This window comes from Talpa europaea (genome assembly GCF_964194135.1).
Source record: "Talpa europaea genome assembly, chromosome: 8".
Lineage (NCBI taxonomy): Eukaryota > Metazoa > Chordata > Mammalia > Eulipotyphla > Talpidae > Talpa > Talpa europaea.
Window position 1 is genome coordinate 124,055,519 of NC_140075.1, and position 8,783 is coordinate 124,064,301.

The following is an 8,783-nucleotide window of genomic DNA, read 5'->3' on the forward strand; positions in this document are numbered from 1 at the left end:
TTGTTGTTTTTTACTTTGTGGCCATCAAAGACTTGCCCTGATCCAACCCACAGTCTTTCCTTATCCGATGCTGGTGTCTCTGGCCCCAGCCTGAAGGGCACCAAAGAAGTGGGCTGTGGCCATTCCAAGTGGCATTCCAAGAAGGCCATTCTCCTTCACACAGCGCTTGGGTGCTAGATCCTGGGGTCGGCTTTCAAGACAATTGCTGCTTTAATCCATCATTCATCCATCCATCCTCCTTAATGAGTAACCTCCCTCCTCAGAGCTGGCCCTCAGGGTGCACGAGGCAGGATCTGTCAGCTCTGCAGGCCAAGCTCCCCTGAGGGCTCCCTGAGCCAGGCAGTGAGGGGCCAGTGGGACCATGACTGAGGCTGGTCCAGCCAGTCCCTGGGGACAAGGACTATGCAATGGGAAAAACAGTAGACTTGGAGTTCTGAGAGTTTTCTGAGCTTCAGTCTTATCTGCTGTAGAGGTTACTAAGTCCTCTCACTTGGAAAGGTAAGAGCAGCACATGGGAAACATGTAAGGAGTCATTGGAGAGAAGCGAGGTGCGGTGAAAGAGATTCCTTTTTAGAGGAAGGTGCTCCACGTGGCTCCTGGAACCAACGCCAGGGACAGTGGGCTGGGAAGCAGCAGGATAGCGCAGGCTAGACATGGGGAGCTGCTTGACTGGGGTGTGTGGGGTGTGAGGACCTGGGAGGGAGGCAGTTTGATGTCCTTCCCCGGGCTCTCTGAAGACTCCAGAGCAGAGTACAGAGTCTGGCTCGGGGTGGGGCTGAGCCCCCAGCGCCACCTCAGCAGTGACTCTGTATGTGCCTCTCTTCCTTCTGCAGCTGCTGCCGCTCACCCCCTGTCTTCTGGCCGCTTCCCTCTTTGCTGCCCCGCCCCATAGGCTCCCTCTCTCCACCTCCTGGGGACCATCATGAATGGTGCCCCTTCCCCAGAGGGTGGGGCCTCCCCTTCCCCTCCCCCCTTGCCACCGCCCCCTCCTCCTAGTTGGCGGGAGTTCTGCGAGTCCCATGCCCGGGCTGCTGCCCTGGACTTTGCCTGCCATTTTCGCCTCTACCTGGCCTCCCACCCACAGTATGCAGGGCCAGGCGCTGAGGCCGCCTTTTCCCGCCGTTTTGCTGAGCTCTTCCTGCAGCACTTTGAAGCCGAGGTGGCCCGGGCCTGTGGCTCCCTGTCACCTCCCATCCTGGCTCCCCTGAGTCCTGGTGTGGAGATCCCGCCACATGACCTGTCCCTTGAGAGCTGCAGGGTGGGCGGGCCCCTGGCTGTGCTGGGCCCTTCTCGATCATCTGGGGACCTGGCCGGCCCCCTCCCTTCCTCGGTCTCTTCCTCTTCTACGACCTCCTCGAAGCCGAAGCTAAAGAAACGCTTCTCCCTCCGTTCAGTGGGTTGCTCCGTCCGTGGTTCAGTCCGTGGCATCCTGCAGTGGCGGGGGGCTGTTGACCCTCCTTCCCCAGCTGGGCCCCTAGAGACCTCGACGGGCCCCCCAGTCTTAGGTGGAAACAGCAACTCCAACTCCTCTGGTGGGGCTGGGACCATTGGCAGGGGACTGGTTAGTGATGGAACCTCCCCTGGGGACAGATGGACTCACCGTTTTGAGAGGCTGAGACTCAGTCGGGGTGGGGGGACCTTGAAGGATGCAGCAGGGATGGTGCAGAGGGAAGAGCTGCTGAGTGTCATGGGGGCTGAAGAGGCAGCCCCTGACCCAGCTGGAGTGGGCCGGGGGGGAGGGGCAGCTAGGCCTACCTCAGGGGGAGGAGGGCAGCCTCAGTGGCAGAAGTGTCGCTTGCTGCTTCGGAGAGAAGGAGGAGGAGGAGGAGGAAGTCGCCTGGAGTTCTTTGTACCACCCAAGGTGAGGTCTGGTGGGGGGGTGGGGAGCGAGTGACTGAGCCACCAGAGTGGTGGCTGGGCCCTGCAGATAGGCCGGGAGGCTTGCCCGCCCTTGCACATGGCTCTGTGTACTGTTTTTAAAGCTTACTCCTGGCTTTGGGCTAGTAGCTGTGGGCAAGGACTAAAGGAATAGTCATTTGCTTTAGTCTAACTAGGGTGTAGAAGGAAGGATGGTTTCTGTGCACCAAATACCCGCCCTTCGCTCCCTCCCAACCTAGGCGTCCCGGCCGCGACTTAGCATCCCCTGCTCTACTATCACTGATGTGCGGACAGCCACGGCCCTGGAGAGGCCTGACCGAGAGAACACATTTGTGGTTAAGGTAGGAGCCCTGTCCCCCTGCCCTCTTGGGGCACTTGTGTTGGGGAGAAAGCTGTTAGCAAACAAACAGGGGGCATTGGTGGAAGAAAGTGTAGGTGTCAGGTACCCTGAGAGTCTGTCCCTGAGGGCCACGGCCTTTCTGGGAGGAAGGAAGAGCAGGAGGATGCTCTGGTTGTTGGGGGAAGATGAAGGTCTCAGGACCCAGAACTGGCCTTTGAACCTCCTCTTGTTCCTGTAGGTGGAAGGCCCTTCAGAATATATCCTGGAGACGGCTGACGCTCTACATGTAAAGGCCTGGGTGTCTGACATCCAAGAATGCCTGAGCCCAGGGTGAGGAACTTGACTTCTGGCTGTGAGAGATGCTGGGGCGGGTGTGGGGAGCAGCTTTGTGCCTCTCACCTGGTGACTTGCCTCCCAGCACCATTTTTCTGTTGTGCAGACCTTGCCCTGCTACCAGTCCTCGTCCCATGACCCTCCCTCTGGCCCCTGGGACCTCAGTCCTTACAAGGGAGAACACAGACAACCTGGAGCCGCCTTGCCTCAATCACTCAGAGAGTCTGCCCAGCCAGGATCTGCTGCTGGGCCCCAGCGAGAGCAACGACCGTCTGTCACAGGGTAAGGGTGGCGCCTTTGTACAAGCCCAGCCTCTGTTAGGCCCAGGCCCTCTGTCCAGACTCCAGGGCACCCCAGTCCTGCTTCTCAGCTGCCTACTCCCACTTCCTCCCCCAATGTTTTATCTTTTGTTCCTGAACATAGGAAGCCAGTTAGAACCATCAGATCACCACCACCATCATCTGAGTCCTAAGCAAACTCCTGTCCAGCCGTCTGTGCCCAGCCTGACCCACTTTCCCATAAGTCTTGTACAGGCCACCACTCTGGCTAGACATTTCTCCAAGCTTCCAGAACATTTTATAGATGTCTTTGTTTTGCTCTTAAACTGTGTCTGCCTGCATTTGTGCCAGTGTTTCTTAGCTGACTAAACACATGCATGTCCTGCTCACCACATAAACTCGCAGCTCACGTTACAAGACTCGACTATACCTTTTCTTCCTGATCCTCTGGTTCAGCTTCACAGTAATTCAGCTTCATAGCATGCAGGCTGTATTCAGTGAATGAACAAATGAATTAGAGAATCTGAGCGCTAAAATGAACCTTATAAGTTCCAATCTCCTTGTTTCTCAGGCTGCTAAGACCTTGTGGTGGTAAAGGGGTGGACATGGCTTTTTTTTGGGTCACCTGAGAGTCACTGACAAAGACGGGCTACCCCAGCCTGATAGCCGAGCGGCTGTTCTCTGTGCTTTCTTCTACTTAGCTCTGAGCACTGACCATACCTGTAGGCCTGGACTGCCAGTCAGCAGACACTCAGGAATACCCTCGCACATGCCTCGCCCTGCGTTGGGCAGGGTGGGGAACACAGAGATGCCTGAGATGAGCTCTGTGCCCTCCATGGGCTCACAAGACATCCACGTGGAAAGAGGAACTCGGGCATAGAGGCCTTGGGGGCTCAGAGGGGTAGGACCCTGGTGGAATCAGGCTACACGGGGAGATGAGAGAAAAGAGTGTGGCTTGCACGAGCAGCCGTCAAGAACAGAGACGTGAGATGGGGAGAGCCCAGATTTGGAAAAATCATATGGGATGAGTGGGCTCAAGCAGGGGATACATAAATACAGATTGACTGAAGGTCAAGTCAGTTGAGTTGGGATTCCTAGGATTTCTAGCCCCAAGAGTTGAGGGCATTGTGCTGTAGGCAGGAAAAGGACCTATTTGTAAAGTGAAAATGCATGTGGGATTCTACCCCCACTTCTGCAACAATAGCTGTAAGTTCAGCTAGTGATGCAGAGAAGGCATAGGCGCGTTTGAGGCGAGGACTCCTCTGCAGTGACTGCAGTTCCCTCAGCACTGCAGGAAATCTAAGTTAGTCATCAATAAACCCATCGGGTCAATAAAACCTAAAGAAGGACCCAGCACCCTGGCCAGCTGACTGGGGGTCGGCTGGCTGGTGGTGACGTGTACCCAGGCAGAACAGTCCTGCCAAAGGGAGCTTCTGGAGTTCTCAACTCTGCTCACTCCCGGTTTTTTTTTCTTTCCCCCCCCCCCAGGAGCATATGGTGGCCTCTCAGACCGCCCCTCGGCATCCATCTCCCCCAGTTCTGCCTCTATTGCCACCTCCCATTTTGACTTGATGGAACTACTTCCCCCAGAGTTGCCCCCCCGAATGCCCATTGAAGAGGGACCCCCAGCAGGGGTGGTTCATCCCCTCTCAGCCCCTTACCCACCCCTGGACACTCCGGAGACAGCCACAGGTACCAGAGGTGTGAGTGTGTGTCTGCCTCCAGGCCCAGCTGCCTGACTCCCTGAAGCTATCTTGGCCTCCTGAGGCACCTGCCTGGGGGGCTGGGGGGGTAGGGGTGGGAGTGACACACGAGGGGAAAGCAAGACTTTTCTTCCCCCAGGATGGGGGAGGCGTCCCTGATCCCAGTTTCCCTCCCTCTCTCCTTCCTGAAGGGTCATTCCTGTTCCAGGGGGAGTCGGAGGGAGGTGAGGGGGACCAGCCCCTCTCAGGGTATCCTTGGTTCCACGGGATGCTCTCTCGACTCAAGGCTGCCCAGCTAGTGCTGGCGGGAGGTGCCGGCTCCCACGGTGTCTTCCTGGTACGACAGAGTGAGATAAGGAGGGGCGCGTATGTCCTCACTTTCAACTTCCAGGGCAAGGCTAAGGTGAGTGACTAGAACAAGGCTGTGTTCCATGCAGCGAGCTTGCAGGCGGCGCGGGCACACTGCTGTCGGGGAGAGCGCTCTGTAACTGGCAGGGGCTTAGACTCCCGCTTCACCTGGCTCCTCCTACCCTCAGCACCTGCATTTGTTGCTGAATGAGGAGGGTCAGTGCCGGGCCCGGCACCTGTGGTTCCTGTCCATCTTCGATATGCTCGAGTGTTTCCGGGTGCACCCCGTCCCTCTGGAGTCTGGAGGCCCCAGTGACGTCCTTGTCAGCTATGTCGTATCCTCCCAGCGACAGCAGGGTGAGCAGAGCAGGTCTGCAGGGGAGGAGGTGCCCGTGCACCCAAGAAGTGAGGAGGTGTGTGTGCCAGAAAGATGGGGTGGGGGGCTTGAGGAGGAAAGTGCTGTTAGGGGAGCAGGGTGGAGAAGGCCCCAGAGTGTTGGGGTTTTGGAGGGAAGAAGCACACTGAGAGGATGTAGGCAGGCAGAGGGCTCCTGTGGGAGCCCGGGAGGAAGCTAAGTCGGGCGGGTCATCCCCATTCCATCCAGCTCCTCTGTGCCATCATTTGTCTGTCTCCTAGGCCCATCCTCCCGGCCTTGTCTTTGCCCTTCTTCACACCCTTGCCTTTGGCCTGCCCTTCTTGGGGACACTCGGGCTGATCCCCTTCCTCCCCCCCATGTCTGATGTCCCTGTCTGATCTCCCTTTTCCCCACCCCAACGTCTCATCTGTCCCCACATTGCCCCTCCCCCCCAGGCCAGGAGCAGGCCGGGAGCCATGCAGGGGTGTGCAAGGGAGATCGATGCTACCCCGATGCCTCCTCCACCCTCATGCCCTTCGGAGTGAGTGACTGTGTGTAAGTGTGGTCCTCCTCTCCCTGCCGCCCATGATCCATCTTCCATGCATGGGGGGTTGTCAGGAGATGGGACGCGGGGGAGATAGCACATGGCTCCTGGGGGGATGAGCGAAGGGAAGGCCGCTGCAAGAGCTTGCCTCCATCCACAATCAGTCTGTCTTCTTACCATTCCTGTCTAGAACCGAACACCTCCCATGACCTACCCCAGCCCCCTGAACCCCCTTCATGGACAGATCCCCCACAACCTGGGGCAGAAGAGGCGTCGGGGGCGCCAGAAGTGGCGGCAGCAACCGCCGCAGCAGCCAAAGAGAGGCAAGAGAAAGAGAAAGCGGGCAGTGGAGGGGCCCAGGAAGAGCTGGTCCCCGTGGTTGAGCTGGTCCCCGTGGTTGAATTGGAAGAGGCCATAGCACCTGGCACGGAGGCCCAGGGAGTCTCTGGATCTGGTGGGGATCCTGGGGTGACCCTGATGGTGCAGCTCCAGCAGTTGCCACTAGGGGGCGATGGAGAAGAAGGGGGCCATCCCAGTGCCATTAGTAACCAGTACTCCTTCGTGTGAGGCACCCCATCCCACTCTTTCTCCACTCTTCCTGCTCCCCAGCCCTCGGTTGGTGAGATTGGGACTGGGTAAGGACAAAGAGGAGCAGTAGGAATCCCCTCCCACATGCTTCCTGACCCTTGAAGGCCAAGGGCATGCATGATGGTACAAGAAAAGGTTGACGAGCCCTGTTAACTCCCCAGTTCATACACTACAGGTGCCCTGTCCCCTGGGCAGGGGATTCGGCCTCCATTACCTCCCTGAGGGGCTCTATGGTCAGCCCCACCCCTGGGGGCCATTTCCCCATTAACCACCCCTCCCCGGCCCAAGGAAGGGTGCAGGGGAAGGGCTGTCAGTTATATTAAGGTGGTGGTGGTTGTTTTAAACAAAATGGAGACGCATAACTAAAAGGATTTATCTCAGTTCCATCGTGATGGCTGTGGCCAGTGTTTGCGGTGGGGGCTGGGCCAGGCGGGTCAGGAAAGCAGCCCACTCAGTGTTGTCAGCGCCAGAGCTACGAGGCTGGGAAGCAGGGTCAGGTCGAGTCCCTGTTGCTCTCCAGCCTTGTGCTTCCAGCCCCCGCTCCTCACGGGCTGTGGTGGTGGTCGAGCCGTAAGTGCAGAGCCGGACCCCGCTTCTCGGGGTCTCTGGGCAACTTCCCTTAATGGGACAGGATGGTGAACAGCGGGGTTGCCAGTCTTCAGGGGCCTTTCCTGCTGTGGAGTCTCTGGTTAAGGCTTCCTACCCTAGGGAGAAAGCAGGCAGGGAGACCACCGGGAGTGGGCGGCAGGGCCATGGCGTCTGTGTGGGGAGAGGGCCCAGGGCAGGCTGACAGCCCCTCAGGCCCCAGCAGGGAAGCTGGAGGATGGAAGGCAAAGCGCACCTGGCTTTGCCTGTTATTTACTCTGTTACCTGGGCAAGGTGTAGCATTCCCCGACTCGGGATACCGTGTGGGGACACATCTGTGAAACGGGAGTCACATCTGGGTCGGAGCTGCTGACGTGATTGGCCTGGCCTGGGTGATGTTTCCACTGGAGTTCACAGATTGCCGGCTTCTCTTGAAATCAGAAGATCCAGCGTCACGGAGTTCCTCTTCCACCTTGCCCTCTTTCCACCCACCTAGAAAGTCACATGACTTCTTGGCCCCTGTGGGCATTTGAGTTGGCAGCGCTCCTCTCCTCCTCAGGGCCCTCCATGAAACCCAGGCTCCGCCCTCTGAACTGAACTGTGGTTTTGCTCTCCAACAGAGGGCACCCCTGGACTTCCCAGCTCTGGGGTGGTGGGCACCAACTAGGAGGGATGGGGTACTGCAGAATCCTACTTAAACTGCTTGGCCCGCTCACCTCCATCCAGCTCTGCCTCTTACCATCCTGCCTTCTGCTTTCCTTCCCAGGTGCCCCCCAGCCTCTGCCCCCACTTCCAGGAGGCCCTACCCACGCTTCCGACCTTGCTATTCTGGCCTTTGTGTCCTATTGGGAGATGGACAGGAGGCAGCTGGGCTCACAGGCCACCCAGGCTGAGGTAGAGTGGGGGAGTCTGCTGGCTCTCCCTGTTTTAGATGATCCCTGGGGCTCCCCTAAACCTGGGCCTCTGGAATCTGGGGATAGAGTTGGCCTTGAAAAGGGAGGAATGGTTTGGGGATCTGGGTGCTGCGTTCTTAAAGTGAGGGCAGTAAAGGCGGTGATATCTGTCTCCCTCCTGACTTCCCCAGTTAGCAGGAACTGATCCTCCTCCTCTGGCAGTTCCTGGTGCTGTGAGGCTTCCCCCTTCCCTGAAACCCTGCCAGCTTGCCAGCTTTCAGGGACCTGCCTTCTGAAGATGGGTTGGGGAGAGGTATACAGGGATACCCCCCTACCCCACCAAGGTTTGCATGTCTTGGCTAGAGACACCTAAGAGACTTCCCTTCTAAGTCTTTCTCAATGGGTGGTTGAACTGAAGTTTGAAATTGGCCAGGGACTGGCCTGGCTCTGCCTTGATGTCCTTCAGAACGTGGCTCCCACACAGCCCTCATAGGAGAGAAGAAAATCTTCCAGCTCTGAACTTAGAGCTTAGAGACCCTGGGTGGGAGATAGTCAGCTTTCATTAGGCAGCCTTCATCCCCGATGGCGATTCTTTGGCAGCCCTTGGCTGGGGCCCTTCCCTCTCTGGCTTCAGTCCCCCTCTGGGAAGTTGGGGGTGGTGGAGATGGAGAACCTTAAAGGGCCCTGCTGGCAGCAGTGGCCTGTAAAGCCGCCTTTCCTGGGTCTCTTGCTCGCCACTTCCTTGCAGCTGTGATCTCGGCAGTCTCTCCTCCACGTATGGGCATTCCCGCTCCTTTAAGACAGTGCCCCTGTCACTCACTCCTCCAGGTGGTGGTGGGGAGAAGCCAGCCAGCCCCCAAAAGCTTGGCACATGCTCTGCCTGGCTCTGGCCAGAGAAGGTGGGTGCTAGACCAGGTGGAGGTGCCTGTTGATATGAC

General features: G+C 58.0%; 1 protein-coding gene across 3 annotated transcripts; it reads left to right on the forward strand.

The window, feature by feature from the left end:
- Window positions 1-907: 907 nt before the first annotated feature.
- LOC311174867 (SH2B adapter protein 1-like) lies at window positions 908-6,346 on the forward strand (the record flags this gene model as incomplete). Of its 3 annotated transcripts, none has more annotated exons than XM_084239639.1 (8): window positions 908-1,861; window positions 2,118-2,219; window positions 2,457-2,548; window positions 2,658-2,833; window positions 4,318-4,521; window positions 4,724-4,935; window positions 5,069-5,237; window positions 5,970-6,346. In XM_084239639.1, the coding sequence occupies 8 exons, from the start codon at window positions 923-925 to the stop codon at window positions 6,344-6,346; spliced, it is 2,271 nt and encodes a 756-aa protein (XP_084095765.1). The 3 variants fall into 3 exon arrangements, with proteins under 3 accessions (XP_084095765.1, XP_084095766.1, XP_084095764.1); XM_084239640.1 differs by lacking the exon at window positions 5,970-6,346 and adding an exon at window positions 5,696-5,780 and having other exon boundaries at window positions 5,069-5,295; XM_084239638.1 differs by having other exon boundaries at window positions 923-1,861; window positions 5,069-5,293; window positions 5,970-6,197.
- Window positions 6,347-8,783: the final 2,437 nt, after the last annotated feature.